The sequence below is a fragment of the Podarcis gaigeae genome, assembly GCF_964106915.1.
Source record: "Podarcis gaigeae genome assembly, chromosome: 13".
In the NCBI taxonomy this organism is placed as follows: Eukaryota; Metazoa; Chordata; class Lepidosauria; order Squamata; family Lacertidae; genus Podarcis; species Podarcis gaigeae.
The window spans coordinates 19,442,163-19,461,011 of NC_139689.1; the positions used below are offsets into that span (position 1 = coordinate 19,442,163).

The window sequence follows — 18,849 nt, forward strand, 5'->3', positions numbered from 1 at the left end:
ATTTCGTCTTGCGAGGCACCACTGTATATATATATATATATATATATATATATATATATATATATATACGTAATACCTCTGAACACAAACATTGCATTCTGTATCATGGCTCATAGCCACAGATGTCAATACAAACCCTCTATTATGAGTGGCCACTCTGAGCTGCTGTTTGAATTCACACTTGCACAGAGAGGAAATATTTCCTTTTGACTGCCCCGAACCTCCTAAAGGAGGTGATCAGAAGGTAGAAAGTACTTGAGGGGCAAATGGATTAAAGAAAGAAAGGCAGAAAGCTCTGAGACAGAACTAGGTATTCCTGGGCCTCCCGTATAGGATAAGCCCTTGAACATAGCATGCTGCCTTGCACTGTGCCAGGTGCCGTTGGTCCAGTGAGGGTCATTCTATCTGGCAGTGGCTCTGCAAGGTTTCAGAGGTGCTTTCCCAGTCCTGAGATCCCACTAACCAGAGATGCTTGGGGTTGAACCTGAGACCTTCTGCATGCAAAGCTCTGAGCCATTGAACATCCCCTTTTTGTTGCATGCATCTGCCACTCCACAAACTGCACACAACCCCTGCTTTATAAATGTTTATAAGGAACTACACATACAACCAAGCTACTTTACAGCTTTTGCACAAGTTTCACAAACTCTTCCTAACATACAGAGTGTGTAATAAGGTAATAGACTGGTGACTGGGAGCGGCCGCCAAGATCATACAACACCGGTCTTGAAAGACCTACACTGGCTCCCAGTACGTTTCTGAGCACAATTCAAAGTGTTGGTGCTGACCTTTAAAGCCCTAAACAGCCTCAGTCCAGTATACCTGAAGGAGCATCTCCACCCCCATCATTCCGCCTGGACACTGAGGTCCAGTGCCGAGGGCCTTCTGGCGGTTCCCTCGCTGTGAGAAGCCAAGTTACAGGGAACCAGGCAGAGGGCCTTCTCGGTAGTGGCACCCGCCCTGTGGAACGCCCTCCCACCAGATGTCAAAGAGAAAAGTAACTACCAAACTTTTAGAAGACATCTGAAGGCAGCCCAGTTGAAGGAAGCTTTTAGTGTTTAATAGGTTATTGTATTTTAGTGTTTTGTTGGAAGCCGCCCAGAGTGGCTGGGGAAACCCAGCCAGATGGGCGGGGAATAAATAAATAAATAATTATTACTACTACTACTACTACTATTATTAAAGTGAGTAAACATGGGGCAGGGGACATATTGACTAAAATAAACCGGTGTGCCACTATTGGCATAGATACTGCATTAGTTGTATTGCCGGCTCTCCTGCCCCTTGTTCTGAGCTTAAGGAGGAGGTGGTACTCATGCATATCCATGTCTGTGTTTTCCTTTCCTCCCTGCCTCGAACCACGGTGTGCCCTGCAGAAGGTTCGCCATGGCCCCATCCCATCGCCATCCCCCAGCCCCACTGACACCAAGCGTGGCGGGTTCTTTGGCATCAACCGCTTCCACATCTCCGACTTCAACTTCCTGATGGTGCTGGGCAAGGGCAGTTTCGGCAAGGTAGGCCTGCCTTTTTTTAAGGGATGTGCACAGAGGAGCAGTATTGCAACTGCAGGCACAGCAACACACTGAACGCATTCCCGTTTGAGAAAGTGCGATGGCGAGAAAAAGATGTACGTGCACGAAATACTTCACCTCCAAGAAAGTGTGTAAAGTCACCTGCTTCCCCTGCAGAACTGTCACGGGATTTGGAGAACCTTTCTTTGTTTTCTTTTTGCCGCCTGCTCCTCTGGTTCTTTGGAGGCTGAGCACACCCTTCTGCAGTGCTGGAACTCTCATCCACCCAGAGGATCTATATCTATATCTATATCTATATCTATATCTATATCTATATCTATATCTATATCTATATCTATATCTATATCTATATCTATATCTATATCTATATCTATCTCTATCTCTATCTCTATCTCTATCTATCTATCTATCTATCTATCTATCTATCTATCTATCTATCATCTGTCTCTCTATCATCTATCTATCATCTTCCTTCCTTCCTTCCTTCCTTCCTTCCTTCCTTCCTTCCTTCCTTCCTTCCTTCCTATTCATATTGAAGCTTGGCTACTTTGAAGCTTTTAAGAGACACCACTTGTATAACAATCAGAAGGAAGGCTCAACAAGCAGGACATATGGACCTGCTCTGTGTCCCAGCATCAGACATGCAATTGATTGGGGAGCATGGGAGGGCTTCCTTTGTGGCCACACCTACATTGTGAAACTCACAGCCCAGGGAGGGAAGCCTGCCTTTTTCTGTCTTTCTCTGATGGTCTTTCACCACCTCAGGAAAACTGCTTCATTTTAACAGGCTTTGGGCCTGTCGTTAAGCTGATGGTGCTTTTGCTCCCAGGAATTTTTGTGAAATTTTAATCTTCCTTCTTTTCTCTGCCTTTAAACTGTTTAGTTTTTAATTGTGACATGTGCCGGTGTTGTATTGGTTGGTTATATTGGTTGGTTGTTGTTGGTTATATTGGTTGGTTGTTGTTGTTTTTTGAAAAGTGGAAAGGCAAAATGTAATGTATTTCAGGAAAAGGACAAATAAGTAAATGGAAGCTTCCAGGTGCAAAAGAGCACTTTGCAAAAATGTTGAAAGAAGTTTAAGGGGGGTGGGGAGGGAATAACTAAATTGCATCCCACTTCCCATGGAAAACGTCCCTTCCATAAATCATTTGGCAATTTTTGCCCTATGAAACATCCTAGAATGTTCCCTACAAAAATTCAACACCTGCCAATGGGGCTTTCAATTTGTGTTAGGGGTGTTTGTGTGCTGTTTTCATTTAGCACCACCTACTGTCTCTGTTGGGACGCAGGTGGCGCTGTGGGTTAAAGCCTCAGCGCCTAGGACTTGCCGATCGAAAGGTCAGCGGTTCGAATCCCTGCGGCGGGGTGCGCTCCCGCTGCTCGGTCCCAGCGCCTGCCAACCTAGCAGTTCGAAAGCACCTCCGGGTGCAAGTAGATAAATAGGGACCGCTTACCAGCGGGAAGGTAAACAGCGTTTCCGTGTGCGGCTCTGGCTCGCCAGATGCAGCTTTGTCACGCTGGCCACGTGACCCGGAAGTGTCTCCGGACAGCGCTGGCCCCTGGCCTCTTGAGTGAGATGGGCGCACAACCCCAGAGTCTGTCAAGACTGGCCCGTACGGGCAGGGGTACCTTTACCTTTACCTTTACCTTTACTGTCTCTGTTCATAGGAAAACAATGTTTTTATCATACCACCTTGAATTCAGTAAAAAAAACCAAACACTGCTGTCCCTACGTGGGAAGTAAGTTATGTGTAAGAGTTGGAGTGTGTGTGTTCCCTGAAGGGTTAGAGGAGCCCAGGTGGTTATGAGTTTCCTTTGGGTAGGTGTGGGCAAGACCCAAACTTTTGGGGTTCTCTCCCCACAGGTGATGCTGGCGGAGCGCCGTGGAACGGACGAGCTGTTTGCCATCAAGATCCTCAAGAAAGACGTGATCATCCAAGATGACGACGTTGAATGTACTATGGTGGAAAAGAGAGTTTTGGCCATGGGGGAGCGTCCACATTTCCTAACCCAGCTGCACTCTACCTTCCAAACCGCAGTAATTGCGTGTGGTTATTTACTTGGTTAAAGAAACCGTAGCTATTTAACTGTATGCTGTTTTGTTGATTAAGTAATTCATTGCCTCCACTTAAATTTGCATGGAGGGGAAAATGGATGAATGCATACGACACAGCAACATCTCGGAAGAGGCATTTCCCCTCATCTCTCTTGCGCAGGAGGGGATGTCTTCTTATAAGATGGCAGCCATCTTTTTAGAACTAGTGTTTAAAATAAGTTTCTAAAGGTTGCTGTCCAATTAATTGAGTCACATTCAATCAAAATGTATCTTAATTTAGGGGTTCCCAAATGGGTCACTGTGCTTCATTCAGGCGTCTGCAGCATGTCCGTGAGGAACACACACAATATGAATTCTGTGGAATTCCCAAACAGTAATACAATAAAGGGGGTGGGGTGGGAAGAAGCAATAAAAAATACAATTTAGAATTATATAGCATCTGGCACAGTGCATTGCAATTGCTACTAGAGGCAAGAAAAATAATTAAGAGGTCCATCAAGACCCTTAGCAATTTTCAAGTGGCCCATGAGGGGGAAAGTTTGGGAATCCCTGTCTTAATTGGTTTAACCGACTAAGCATTGCAGAGAGGGAAGGGGGGCATGCTGTGGTATCTGGATCTTTCACTTTATCTGCCTGTGGCAATAATGGACACACATCCTATTTTTTTTCCTTCAAGGACCGGCTCTATTTTGTCATGGAGTATGTCAATGGAGGAGACCTGATGTATCATATCCAGCAGGTTGGGAAATTCAAGGAACCTCATGCTATGTACGTGAGTCTCTTGGGGAACTCAATTGAGAATGGGTCTCTCTCTCTCTCTCTCTCTCTAGCTGCTCTCACACTGGAACAGCTCTGCTTCTTCACTCAGTTCTTACAGGGCATTTGTACAGTATCATTAGCTAAACACTCCCCCTTTCAAGTTTCCCCACATTTTTCCTCCTAGGGGCTTATAAAACCCAACCCTTTTTTGTAGACAACTCAGTGCACAATTTCCCCTGCTGTAGACAGCCTATGTGCTGCTATTCCATCCTACTGGGTTGCTCTAGCTGTTTCCTGGGGTGTCCTCCAGCCATTTCCTTCTCAATCATTTGTCTTCCCTCTCTAAGAATCAGCTCTGCCACTCCATTCCTTGCATTTCCAAATAACTTTGGCTTTCTGTATCTTTTTTTCTCTTCCCTAAATTGCAGAAGGGGGGGGGGGCACTACCATTACTGGGAGGGGAGTGGTGGAGTCTTTAACTTTTTCTTCTCACATAATGATCCCAATGACAATTGCCTTCCAACATTTGGAACGGGCGGACGAGGGACTGCCCAGTTGGCTACAGAATGCCAGAGGTTTGTAAGGAGAGCTGCTATTCCACTTCCGGCTTCAAGCAGGACAGCGATGAGTGTGTGTTGCTAAATTGTCCTTGTCCAGAGGTACCCTCTGCCTGCCTGTCTTTACTTGCATAGTCACTCCAGTCCAAAACATGATGACACCTGAGAACAGCTTTTCTTACATATCTTAAGACCAGGGTTGGCTTCAAAGGGTGGTCAGGTTGGGCATTTGTAAAGGCCTCGTGTTTGGCAGATGGGTCCACAGTCCCAAGTGTCACCCTCTTTCAGTTCAAGGGGACCCACTGAAGATGCTTAATTTAGGGGTTCCCCAAATCCTGGAACCTGCACTGCCCCCCTCCCCAATATTTTTATTGGTTTTGCAATAATATTCATTAAATGAACACAATGACTTTCATACAAAGAAAAATCATGTCATTGTCTCCGCTTCTCCTCCTCTTGCCAGAAGCCTAGTAAGTATTCTTATGAATATTCTATTGTACGCCCTTCACCCATGTTTACTACCTACCTTTGGCATTCTCTCAACAGGGATCTTATATGTCATATCATCAAAATCTCTTGAACATAGTTTTAACACTGTTTAAGAGGCAAACTACATATGACCGGTGTCTAAATCCTTTGCGTAACTAAAGGCTGTTATGGGGTGCTAGCTGGATCAGGGAAATAGCTTGGGGTGTAGGTGTTTAATGCTTACACCTCCTGTACTCTAAACCACTGAGCTTGCCGATTGGAAGGTTGGTGGTTCGAATCCCTGCGACAGGGTGAGCTCCCGTTGCTCAGTCCCTGCTCCTGCCAACCTAGCAGTCTGAAAGCACGTCAAAGTGCAAGTAGATTAATAGTTACTACTCCAGCGGGAAGGTTAACAGCGTTTTTGTGTGCTGCTCTGGTTCGCCAGAAGCAGCTTTGTCATGCTGGCCACATGACCCAGAAGCTGTATGTCGGCTTCCTCGGCCAGTAAAGCAAGATGAGCGCTGCAACCGCAGAGTCGTCTGTGACTGGACCTAATTGTCAGGGGTCCCTTTACCTTTAACTGTGCTGTTTTCCTAAATCCCCTGTTGCCCGAACACATGCACACTTGCTGTTTGCTCTGTGGCTGAAAACATTCCAGCATGGTGCATGCAGTCCCCCTGCGAATCCACTTAGTAAGAGCATAAAATAAAATGTCTAGAGTTCAATGGAGGATTCCTGGTGAAATGTGTACTTTGGTCCTAAGAGCCATGTGTTTGAAGATCCACCTCCGTGTCAGGTGAATCAGGAGTGCTGCACATACGTAGCAGAATGAAGTGGGAGTGAAGTAATTAATAGAGTTCTGAGGTTGTAGAGTGGTCTGTACCACTTCAGACTGCAGGTGAGACCTCACATTTAAATACCTTTCTATGTAAGGAAAGCAAGGAGACCCACTTCCTGCACTTGCAAATGAGCATGGCAGGGAGTTAGCTTGGCAAGACTTATTCTCCCTTACGTACTAGATTTCTTCTTGTGGAGAGTTTTTACCTGGATGAGTGTTCAAAAATGTGGCCCACACACACCACCCTCTCACAGCGGTCTGAAGTGGTACAGTCTGCTCTATGGCCTCGGGATTCTACCGCTTCATTCTGCATGCTTACGTATGCCAGAGCTCAGTTTCATGGGAAATTATTACACTCCAGTGAAGTTGTGTAATTGAGTGACCTGAATGTGAAATCAACAAGCGTCCACTTGCTTTAAAAAGAAACATAATTGACAAGGAGTTTAAAACACCCACTCACTCACCCTCTGTCCAAGCCGCTGAGAAGAACCATGGGAAGTAAGCTTGGGCTACCAATTTTTGCAAGAGACTCCCCTGTTTTAAACTGACATTCAGACGGAATGTGAGAATGACAAGGCAGGCAGCTATGTTGGAGATAGGATCCCTTTTGCCTGAAAAGCCAGAGTCTTAGGCTGCCTGCACACCATTTAAAGCACGTTGTAGTTTACCCCCTTAGAGAGTTACAATTGCCAGCACCCTTAACAAACGATAGTTCCCATGATCCTTTGAGGGAAGTCATGTGCTTTAGATGTGCGATGAGTGTGGCAGCCCTCCTGTTCCTGGCGCGCCGTGTTGGGGTGTGGAGCGGCCATTTTCCTGTATGCATTTCTGGGACCACTTCATACCTCTAACCTTATCTTAGCTCTGCCTTGCATGCAGAAGGTCTCATGTTAAAGGACTCCTGCCTTAAACGATGGAGAGCCACTGCTAGGTGGACAACACCGCGCTAGGCGAACCATTGATTTGAGATGATAGAAGGCAGCTTCTTGTGTTCCTATCTCCTTCTAAAATGAAGCCAACATAGGTGTAGGGCTGGTGTTTGCAGCTGGAGAAAATGGCCTCTCTGGTAAAATTAGGATCACTGCTGGACCTAATTAGGCTTGTGGGCTGGAGGTTTCCCATATTTGCTCCAACCACCACACTCTGCACACTCCCCACATACATACATACATGCATTGTTCTTCCTATTTATCCTTGCCTGCATTGCTCCGCTATTGCCTCCACTGGGTCTGATTTCAGATTGTAAGCTCCTTGGCACGGGGACCTGCCTTCTTACTGCTCTGCACAGCGCCGTGCATGTTGCTGGTGCCATATAGATAGCAGAAAACCTTTAAATTCACAAGAATGAAAACTAACCTGTGTGCCTGCCAACCCATGTCCCTGGTAACATGTAAAGGTTGGTACCTGTGCGTGGAATATGCTTTAATCCTAACTTGATGCAGCGGGAAGCAGGTCTGCACACAGTAACTTCCAGCCACTTGTACACAGAATAAAAAGCTCTCTTGTGATCATGCATAAATTAACACATTACCTTTCTGATATGAGTATTATTACAAAGGTGGAGAGTTGGGGAGGTGGTAAGTACTGTGTGGAGGAGCTGTATGGTACTGGAATGGCATGGCTAGTGAGTGTGCCTGCTTGTATTTTTCAAACGTCATGTGAAAAGTGGCCGTCAGAGCCATCATGATGACTTCAGTGCTGCTGCTAATGAAATCCTTGCCGTGTTATCTCTCTCCCCCCCTCTCCCCCCCTTAACCCTCCTCACCCTTTTCCTCTTCTCTGTTACAGGTTTTATGCTGCAGAAATTGCAATTGGCCTGTTCTTTTTGCATAACAAAGGAATTATTTACAGGTGAGTCTATTCTGTTCTCTATAGAGGTCCCAGACTTGACTGCAAAACCCCACTCTCCCCCCCCCCCGAGAATCCAGGGGTTCTGGCTCCATCTCTTCTCCCCCACCCTGCCCCCTCTCCAAATCTCTACAGGACTGCCTCCTTCCTTCCTTCCTTCCTTCCTTCCTTCCACTATCAAGATTCTAAAAGGCAAAAAATGCTGGCAACATTATGATAAATTCAACAGAGTAAATAAGTTTTGATGGATGTAACAGTGGAAAACCAATTTGAATAGTTATTGTAAAAAATGTGGGGATGTAACATATGCAAAATGAACAATGGAAGGGGAAGAAGGGAAGCCATTGGATATTCTAAAGTATGTAAAATGTTTATTTGAAATCGTAAAACAGAAAAAAATATTATTTTTAAAAAAGAGATATTCTAATAGGCAAATCATCTTTCATTCTGGGTTGTCCTCTTGGAACTAGGAATGGGGGAGGAATTCAGTTTGCATTTAAAGGTGAACATGCCTTATTTGCACTTTCCATAACATTGCACGAACTGAAACATAGCCAGTGGTTGAAATGCAGGCTTCTCTTAATGTTCTCCAGCCAAGTAATGTGCACAAAGATGCATATCCTAAGATAAAGTATGCACAAAGATGCAGATGTACACATGAAAATAACTTACAAAAATGCATTATATTAGGGGAAATTGACAAAACAAAATAAAAAAATTCCTTCCAGTAGCACCTTAAAGACCAACTAAGTTGTTCTAGGTATGAGCTTTCGTGTGCATGCACACTTCTTCAGATATCTGAAGATATCTTGGTATCTGAAGAAGTGTGCATGCACACGAAAGCTCATACCTAGAACAACTTAGTTGGTCTTTAAGGTGCTACTGGAAGGAATTTTTTTATTTTGTTTTGACTATGGCAGACCAACACGGCTACCTATCTGTTAGGGGAAATTGCTTTGCAGAAATGTGCACATCAAGAAAAAAAAATCATACTAGACTGCTGAATTTTCACAAGACAAAAAATCACAAATTGATGTGGAAGACTGAATTTCAAACTGGAAAAGTGAGAAACTTGGAGAAGCTGAAATTGATGAATCTGCCCATCCCTTCCTTACTTGGAGGATGTAATTCCCAGCTGTAATTTGGCGCCCTCTGCTGGGCACTCCTGTTGCTTGCTTTGTCTCTCCTGCCCAGGGATCTGAAACTGGACAATGTAATGTTGGATGCTGATGGTCACATTAAGATTACTGATTTTGGGATGTGTAAAGAAAACATTTTTCCTGGCATCACCACACGGACCTTTTGTGGAACACCGGACTACATCGCTCCAGAGGTACAGAATGCTCCTAAGTCTCCCATCCCCAATCACACAACTCACCACCCTTCCAAAGAAACATCAGGTTCCTTCTGCTCTAATCTAAATTCTCCCCAGGAATTTAACCTTATAGGTTAGACTTGTTGCCTTCTAAAAACTCCAGAGCCCTGGTTTCAAATTCCTACCTCTCATGCTCGGATCCAAAACAACTGTATGTGACAGGCACACCCATTATTGTATATTCCTGTGCCTGGGGTCTAATTTTACAGTTAAATGTGTGGGGTTGTGAGTGGAATAGTTGACCTCCTCCCCTGCCTTTATTCGTTGTGTCCTTTTCATAATCCGTTTGACCCTCAGAGCATTCGGGACGAAGCAGGTTGTTGAATGAATGAATCTGCTATCCCAATTCACCCTGTTGCCAGGAATCTTGGCTCTTAGCTCTCCAATGCATGCCTTGGTGACTTATATAGTTTTTCAGATATTGGGCAAAGGGAACTTAATTTCTAAGGACATTTGGGACCAATTGAATCGTGTTTGTTGCTTCTATTGGAACTTCTTGGTTTATATGGTTTGGATTTCTGTTATTGGTTGTTATTTACTATGTTGCTTATGGTTTTAGAGTTTATTTTTGTAAGCTGCTTTGTTGGACCTGTTTGGGTAAAAAAAGTGGAATGAAAAAGGTCTGTAGATTTAAAGGACCTAACCTCCCATTTCTACCCATCTTAGATTATTGCCTATCAGCCATACGGGAAGTCAGTGGACTGGTGGTCATTTGGTGTCCTTCTGTATGAAATGTTAGCTGGGCAGGTAAGTATGTTGAGGTGGGTTTTTTTCATGATCCAGTCCAGGTCAAGGGATACATTTGTGGTATCATGGGATGGTTTGTGGCTGTTGCCAAGAGACCTCAAGGCATTAATTCCTTAGTCTAAATATTCCACCTGCCATAGTTCTCACACTAGCTTCTGGTCCACAGCCACCATTTGATGGAGAGGACGAGGATGAACTCTTCCAGTCGATCATGGAGCACACGGTGTCCTATCCCAAATCTCTTTCACGTGAGGCTGTCTCCATCTGCAAAGGGGTGAGTCCTGGCACATCAAAGAGGAGAAAGGCTTCATGCCACATTTCCTTTTGGCTGCCCTGAAGGTTGAAACCAGGTGGTTGTGAGGGAAACAATGGGTGACTCTCCTTGAGAATAGAAGGACTTTCAGGGAACAATTGGCTGAAAGGTGGGAGGTGCTTAACTCTGAATTCACAAGCTGATTTTTTTGCCCCTGGACATTTTTAATGGACAGCAATAATGGAGGAGCAGGGATCCAAAGGGGAGAATCAGCAGGGTTGTAAAGGGTTAAACGCTTCTCCCTCTCACCCTTGGCTGAATTTAGGTTTGATGATGCCCTAAGCTATTGAAGGTAATGGGGCCCTTTATATGTCCAGCTGTCCTTTGTCAACAACGAATTGCCGTTATTTTTTGTGTTGAATATATGCTATATGGTAATTTATGGACCTAATAGGTATCTAAAGCCATTTGCACATAGCAAAATATGTATTTTATCAAAGTAATTGTTATATATCAAAGAGAATTGATATCAAAGTAGTCTTATATTTTGGAAATGTGCATCCAGTTTTTCCCCCTTTATTTTTTTGGGGGGGCCCCCAAGAGAGTGGGGCCCTAAGCTATAGCTTGTTTAGCTTATACAGTTGTACCTCCGCTTATGTATCCCTCTGGATACATACATAGATCAGTTTATTAGTATATCCCTCTGGATACGTAAACTTCAGGATGCGAACATGGCAAACCCAGAAGTATTTTTTTGGGGTTTCGCCGCGTGCGCATGTGCATAAGTGCTAATCCGCTTGCGAATTCCTCGGGATGCGGCTGGACCTCCGGAACGGATCCCGTTCGCAACCAGAGGTACCACTGAACGTAAATCCGGCACTGCTCTCACCTCGCTTCCCTGTCTTGGTACATGCAGATTGGGAGACATGCCATTCTTGATAGAATGTCCAATTTCCATCCTGTAATAGGCAATTTCGGACTGTGGTCCGCACCCCTTAGAAGAGGAGGGTGTTCCTAGCAAATCTCTTTCTCTTTCTCCAGTTCTTGACCAAGCATCCACTGAAGCGCCTGGGCTCAGGACCAGAAGGGGAACGGGATATCCGGGAGCACGGCTTTTTCCGCTGGATGGACTGGGAGAGGCTAGAGCAGCTGGAAATCCCCCCGCCATTCATCCCCCGCCCAGTGAGTAGCTTTGGGTCCCCAAAGGAGCTCAGCCACAACCAGCTGTGCAGACTCCTTCCACCAGGTGTGAATAGGCACACACCTGTATTTGTGCATGTGGATGGGCACACTCAGGTTGTCCTATGGACCTGTGGCTCAAGCACAGTGTCACATACCTCCATTAGGAATACATGCATTGCTGAACATTACTCAGGCAGAACTTTGCATATCTACAAATCAGAACCTCTTCACACATTCATTGCAACGTGCATAGATCACTTTATTAGTATATTTACTTTCTGTATGCCTTCTTCCAAGGAGTCAAGGCAGTGTACATTGTGCCCCCTCCCATTTTATCCTCACAGCAACCTTGTGAGGTAGGTCAGCCTGAGAGTGTGTGACTGGCCGAGGTCACCTTCATGGCAAAATGAGGATTCAAACCTGGGTTTTCCCAGACTTATTCCAACACGCTTAAACTACTACACAATACTGTGTTTCATATCTATTAATATCTGTAAACACCCACAGACACCAGCTCTAGATATATGAGCTGCAGCATGCAGAGACCTTCACACAACACAATATAATGACATGCACCAGGAAGAAATAAAACGGTGATCAAGATTCAGGGCTGTATTCAATGTTAGTCATACCCGTAGATCCATTTCAAACTCCTTTCCATTCCTCCGTCTCCCTGAGATGGAAAGAAATGTCAAACAAAACTCAGAAGGCTAACAGAGGGGTGGGGTTTTTTAAGGTTAAAAATTCAGAGGTTGTGTTTGGTTTTTAATTCTGGAAACATTATGAAGGAACGCCTTTGAAGACGTAGCAAGTTCAAGAAAGATTAAAATATGGAGAGGGAGGGGTTGTGTTAAAGAAACCAACAGAGATAATTCTTGTTCCCTTTCTCTTTCCATTTTCCTTGTTCCCCTCATCCCTCCTATTCCCCTTTTCTTTCTCTCTTCCCCCGTCCCTCCATCCAGTGCGGCCGAAGCGGCGAAAACTTTGACAAGTTTTTCACACGGGCACCTCCAGCGCTGACACCCCCAGACCAGCTGGTCCTCGCAAGCATTGATCAGAGCGAGTTCCAGGGGTTCACCTACATCAACCCTGAGTTTGTGCACCCGTCCACGTTGCGGCAGGGGAGCCTCTCCCCAACAGCCCTGCCCCTCTCTCCGACCAGCATGCCCCTCTCTCCGACCGGGATGATCCCTTCCCCAACCTCCCTGGTGTGAGAGTGTCTCCTGGATGACCCTTGACCCTAAGAACCCCAATTCAAGCCCTTAGAATTCTGCTCCCGGGAGCATGACTCCTGCCCAGAGCTCAGCCCTATAAACCCTATGCTTGACCTTATCACCCCTGCCTCCCCTAGAAAACACTTTTTTGTTGTTAATTGTCTCCAGTGAGTTGCTTCCCTCCTTCCTTACCTCCACTAGGTGAAACCCAGATCAGTGAGGTTAAGAAAGCAGACATATATCTATAGAGGGATTTTAAAACTCCACCGCCCCAATAAAATAGGAATATTCCCTAGGTCAAGGCTAATCTTTTTTGAGCATCCCCCAATTAAACGGAGTTTGCGTTGGCACAAAGAGAGAAAACTGTGCCAGGCGTTTCTGTAAAAATGGCCCTTTCAGTACTGTGTTTGCAAGGTTTCCCCCCTATAATCAGAGCAGTGGATAGCTTTCATACCATCAGAAATTCCTCCAAATTGGCCAAAACATGGGATGGCCTAAGCAGGCAAGAGGGCAAGAGACAGGACTGCACACACTTTGTGACAAAACGATGGAAATTGTGGCTGAAATCTGCCCAGAAGACATGCCCTCTGCCCTAAATCCAGGTTGGCCACATGACTGCAAAGTTCTGGCAAATGGGTTGAGTAGGCAGTGAAATGAAGGTGTGTTGCAAAAACAGAGGTCCAAACAGGAAGCAGTCGTGGAACTCCTTAGCTCAACGTGTATTTTTCCATCCCTTACAAAAGGCCATGTGATTGTTTATTTATTTGGCCCTTGCAAATTTTTCTTTGATGAGTTTGGTTTCTCTAATGGATAAGGGGAATGCAGTGGGCATAATTATACTCTGGAATCGAAGAAGCAACCATAAGGTGAGCATGTGATCACTGACCAAAATAGCAGCCTGTGAATTATTATTCCATGTGTTGCTCTGCACTAAGGTGGGGGCTGGGGGAGGAGAGCCCACCCTTACATTGCTGTCTGTCCTGATCATGAGCCTTTCCTTCCCAGGGCCATGGCTGAGTGGTAGAGCGAAGGCCATGGGTTCATTTTCTAGCTTCTCTAGGGCTGGGAAACCCCTAAGGAAAGCCACCACCAATCAGTGCAGACAGGACAAAACTAGATTGGCCCAGTGGTCTGACTCAGTATATGGCAGCTTCCTCAGTCCCTTCGTACAGGCTTAAAATATGAAGGGAGGCCTAATCTACGTTTAAATGATCCTGAGTATCTGTTTGCCTTGGAAGTAATTTTTAAATTTGGGAAGCAACACCTTCCTTCCCTCTCTCTCCCTGCCTCCCCTGCTGATTAACTGCTCAGATAATTTCCGAACACCCTTCTGGTCTTCATCCCTTGCCCTGTTCCCAGATCCTAGTCCTAAATTTCGTCTCCGTGGTGCTTTCCTTACCTGCTACAGTGTGACGATGTAACCTTGAACTCGATAGATCTTACCCAACTTAGTTGGAGCCCTTTGATTTCACGCATAGCTAGGATGCCTGCCTGCACAAAAAGAGTGTAGAACCCCAAACTGGTCCTTCCTCTACACCCCTACCCACCCACCCACCTCACTCTTTGTGACACAGCCCTGCCCTTGTTGAGCCCCGATGGCTCCGTCCCCCATTGCCCCCGGCCCCCAGCACTGACACCTTTGCCTTGCTTCCTTCAACATGGCTGCTTGCATCACCCACTCAGCTGTTGAAAACCAGACTTTGGAAAGGAAGCGATGACAGCAACAGAGGTGGCACGCTAGACTCCGAGGAGAAAATATCGCCCTCCTTTATAGTAACACACAGCATGTCCAAATGCGACTTTTCTTTTGTTCTTTTCTCTCTCTCTCTTTCTCTGGTGCATGGACTATATTACATGAACATTATAGTATATTTATTTATTGATACCTATCTTCCACGTTTCCATCCTGCTCAGTGGACACTGCCAACCCTCTACATCTGCTCTCCCAAGTTAACACCTGGCAGCCTCTTTCCAGCTTTAAAACTCGAGGTGTGTGGTAAACTGAAGATGGCACCTTCTCTCCCCCCCCCGCACCCCCCCAATTCTCTGGGACTCCTCTTCACAGATCATTTCATTTATCATGAATACCCTGTTGTTTTTTGATGTGGGAAAGACACCCTGTCAAGCTTGTGTTGTGAATATTTTTCATTATGTGGCAAAAGACAGGTATTTGTTTTTACCTCATGAGGGAAGCCCATCGAGAACTGGTCTTTGTCCCGATTTGCCCAATGCTGGCGATTTCCGTAAGAGCGAATGCTTGCCATGTTGAATGGGTGCGTGTAAGATGATCCTGGGGTGTCTCTGCTGTGCCAAAAGTTACAAAAACTGGTCTTAGTCGGTGACTGATTGATCGGCGGAGAAATAATTATATTCTGCTGGCAGGTCATGTAGATGAGCCAAGCGAAAAATTTCAAAGCCATTCTCTTCCCTTCATGGATCAGGCTGCAGATTCTGGTGCATCTGGGCCAACAGTCCCTCTTTACCTTTCTCCTCTCACTTTGAAATTGGTGGAAGCTAGATTCAGCCTGTCACCTCATGCCTGCCCATTCTATGCCGACCTCATTCCTCCTTCTCTGGCAGAGGGTTTTTATCAAGCACCCAGCAGGCTATAGGCTTGGGCAAATGGGCGCCAAGTGGGTAGTCCTCTTCAGCCCCTCCCTAACTCAGCAAGGGCATGGGGTTAAGAGCGAGCATGGGAGCTAGACCACAAGTACCTTGTACCTACCTAAGGAAGAGATAGCCTGTCGTTAGACCAGAAGATGTTGGGATCCAGAACTGCTGCGCTCATGAAAGATGAGTAAGATTGCTAAGAGGACCGGAATTGTTCTCCTGAGTCATTTCCAGAGCTCTTTCCCCTTTGGTTTGCCTGATCCTTCCAGCACATCAGTCTTCCGCCAGTTTCCAGCCTCGGTCTTTTTTCTCTTTGCTGACATCCCTCCCACCCCTGCAGCTTGGGAATAATCCACTCACACCTCCTTCCCTTCGGCTTGTGGTTCCCTGTAGCCAGTACCATAGATTAATGGACTCACCTATGCATTTCAATATAAAAGATATTTATCCAACCCGCAGTGTGCCTTGCCTTTCTGTCTCTGTGTTGGTTGGCGAGACGTTGCGTTGTCATACTGGATGAAAGGGACTTGGGCTGCATTCCCTAAGCATCATGACCAGGGAGTAAGAAGGGAAGCGGACGGTGGGGTGGCCCCCTTCACCTGACCCATGTTTGCTGGAAGGTGCAAGGGAGACGCAGCGGGGAGCATCGTCTGGTGCAAACGCGGCAGCAGGAGCATGAGATTGGTTCTGCTGATGCATTTGCACCGAGCCTACTTTGCTGCTGCTTCGCTCCTCCCCTTCTACCTCCTGGCAAGCAGCAGGAACTCAGCCAATCTGAGGCCAGGTGAGCAGCAGGACCTCTTCACATTATAAATAGCAAATGGCATCTAACACCATGCAAACTCTGTGCAAATAAATCAGGGCAAATATTCAGTGAACAGGTCATCAGGAAGCAACAAAAGGTCCAATTTGCTGGTGCCGGTGAGAAGCACATTTGTTGCATCAGAGTGCCAAATCTTTAGAAACACAGCCTGAAGTTACTGGAATGTGATTGACTCTCAACCCAAAATAGTGACAGTCCAGCATCAGCCTGGGTTTTAGCCACTTTTGCCCAGATGAATCCTCCAGACATTTCTACAGAATTCCTACAAAGTTTCCATGTCTGGATCTTGTCCAGGAATGTTGTCTAAATTGATGCAACCCCATGTGGTTTAGCTGATCTCCACCTGAACAGAACTTCAGGTGTTGGTCAAGCAGAGAGAATTGGGATCATCCCTGCCACATTTGGGAGAAAAGATCAGGCTATGATTCACACCACAGTTAAAGTGGAGTTGGGTGCAGACTACCCAGGGGTACACAGCATCACACTCTGGGTAGTAAAACCTCATAAGCTTAGAGGGACTTGGTCCCATCCCCAGTGAACACGGGGAGGATCACAGCTTTGTTCCGGCTTAACAGAGCAATCCTAAATAAAGAAAACTATAAATTATGCACCTGAATTACCCCTATTCCAAACTCCATTCAGGATGATTTTTTCTTACACCATCCTTTCTCTGGCTATGTTTTGCTGGGTTGCTAAGTTGTCCCAGAGTTGAAAGGTGTTTGGAATAGGTGCAAATCCTTGCCCCGCCCCTGGAACACTCCTTTTTGGGGACATGCTGATGTAAGTTACACCAGTTTTAAGTTCTGCCAGCTGTGCCCCAGTTTAGGGAGTTAAGCTGGTATATCTCCAGCTGAGCTAAGCTTAGGGACTTATGCCAGCATAGCCCCAGCTGTGCTTAGTCTCAGCGAGGAAAGACCAACACCTGCCAAATCTCATGCTGTTGGATATTGGGTTCGGATTGCATTGTTAGGGAACCTGGTTTATGCATGCCCTTGTAAACATTAATCACGTGCACTCACAGATCTACAAATCTGGGATTCTTTTGCAATATGGTTTCCACTGATGGGAGTTGGTGTAGGAGGCTCCTATTTAAAGTTTGAGCTGTTTAAGGGAATAATCAGAGGCTCACTTTTCTGTCTTATGCCTCCATCCCCCTCCCCTGCCACAAACCTGTCTCCCAAATCACCTTGATTGGAACAGTCCCCCTTGTATGTTGTTGTTTAGTCGTTTAGTCGTGTCCGACTCTTCGTGACCCCATGGACCAGAGCACGCCAGGCACTCCTGTCTTCCACTGCCTCCTGCAGTTTGGTCAAACTCATGTTAGTAGCTTCGAGAACACTGTCCAACTTTTGAATTATGGTGTTGGAGGAGACTCTTGAGAGTCCTATGGGCTCTGTCGTCCCCTTCTCCTTGTGCCCTCCATCTTTCCCAACACCAGGGTCTTTTCCAGGGAGTCTTCTCTTCTCATGAGGTGGCCAAAGTATTGGAGCCTCAGCTTCAGGATCTATCCTTCCAGTGAGCACTCAGGGCTGATTTCCTTAAGAATGGATACGTTTGATCTTCTTGCAGCCCATGGGACTCTCAAGAGTCTCCTCCAACACCATAATTCAAAAGCATAAATTCTTCCCTTGTATATTTACTCCAAAAAGAGTAAGGGTAGCTACCATTTATTGGCTGTTAGCCAAATACCAGTCTTGCTTGCAACAAATAATTTTTTTGGGGGTGGGAAATAATAATAATAAGTTGGGAGAGAGAAAGGAAGGCTGAATTGCTTAATTGTTCAGATGGAAACTGTGAAACACATACGCATGAACACCCTAGTGTGGGCACATCCCAGGACTGGGGGAAGCCCAAAAGGTTAGATCCAGGTAGATCTTTTGTTTCTGATGTTTCTAGTGACACTAGGCATTTGGCCTTCCCTTTCTTGCAGGAAAGTCAGTTTCTAGGCACTCTGCACCTCATTCCCCGAGGACTCTGAAGAACAGTGTGCTCTTTGACATTTTCAGTGGACAATTCATTTCCCCCCAAATGTAGCTAAAGACAATGGTCACTAGAGGGAGCTGCAGGACAGAGCAATGCTCAACTAATGAAAACTACTGCTTGTAACCTTCCCTGCACCCCAGCCTCAATCTAGCAAAGCTCCTGCACTTTTAACAACAGCTTTGTGCCTGGAAGAAATTCAGCTGCTTCAGGTTTTCCTATGCTCTGGTTCCTGGAAAGGATGGCTTAAGGTGGATGAGCATTGCTGGGCTGGGGAGTGAGCCTGCTGTTGCACCACCCTCCCAGCATCCAAAATCTGAGGTGGCTGCTTCACTCTGCCTAATGGTAGGGCTGGCCCAGATGCTTCAACTGGGAATGTCTAGGGCAATGCCGAGTTTTTGCCCTTATCTTAAAGAGCACTATTCCATTTCCCTTTTACAATGCAATGTTCTAAAATGAGTACTGTAATTTGACCACATTCTCATTTGAATTATTTCCCCCCAGTTCTGTAACATTTTTAAACACTTCAGCAAAAATAACAAGGGGCACTCCCAGGCGCTCACTATCTCCAGGTGAGATTCAATCAGATACTACTGGCAAATTCAGG

General features: G+C 45.8%; 1 protein-coding gene across 1 annotated transcript in view; it reads left to right on the forward strand.

The window, feature by feature from the left end:
* Nucleotides 1-15,891, forward strand: part of PRKCG (protein kinase C gamma) — a 50,382-nt gene extending 34,491 nt beyond the window's left edge. The window contains exons 10-18 of the mRNA XM_083707811.1: nt 1,377-1,514; nt 3,397-3,570; nt 4,265-4,356; nt 7,999-8,061; nt 9,253-9,391; nt 10,100-10,180; nt 10,347-10,454; nt 11,475-11,615; nt 12,578-15,891. Coding sequence (XP_083563937.1) covers nt 1,377-1,514; nt 3,397-3,570; nt 4,265-4,356; nt 7,999-8,061; nt 9,253-9,391; nt 10,100-10,180; nt 10,347-10,454; nt 11,475-11,615; nt 12,578-12,829 — 1,188 coding nt within the window. The 3' untranslated portion in view covers nt 12,830-15,891. The remainder of the gene's footprint in view (nt 1-1,376; nt 1,515-3,396; nt 3,571-4,264; nt 4,357-7,998; nt 8,062-9,252; nt 9,392-10,099; nt 10,181-10,346; nt 10,455-11,474; nt 11,616-12,577) is intronic.
* Nucleotides 15,892-18,849: the final 2,958 nt, after the last annotated feature.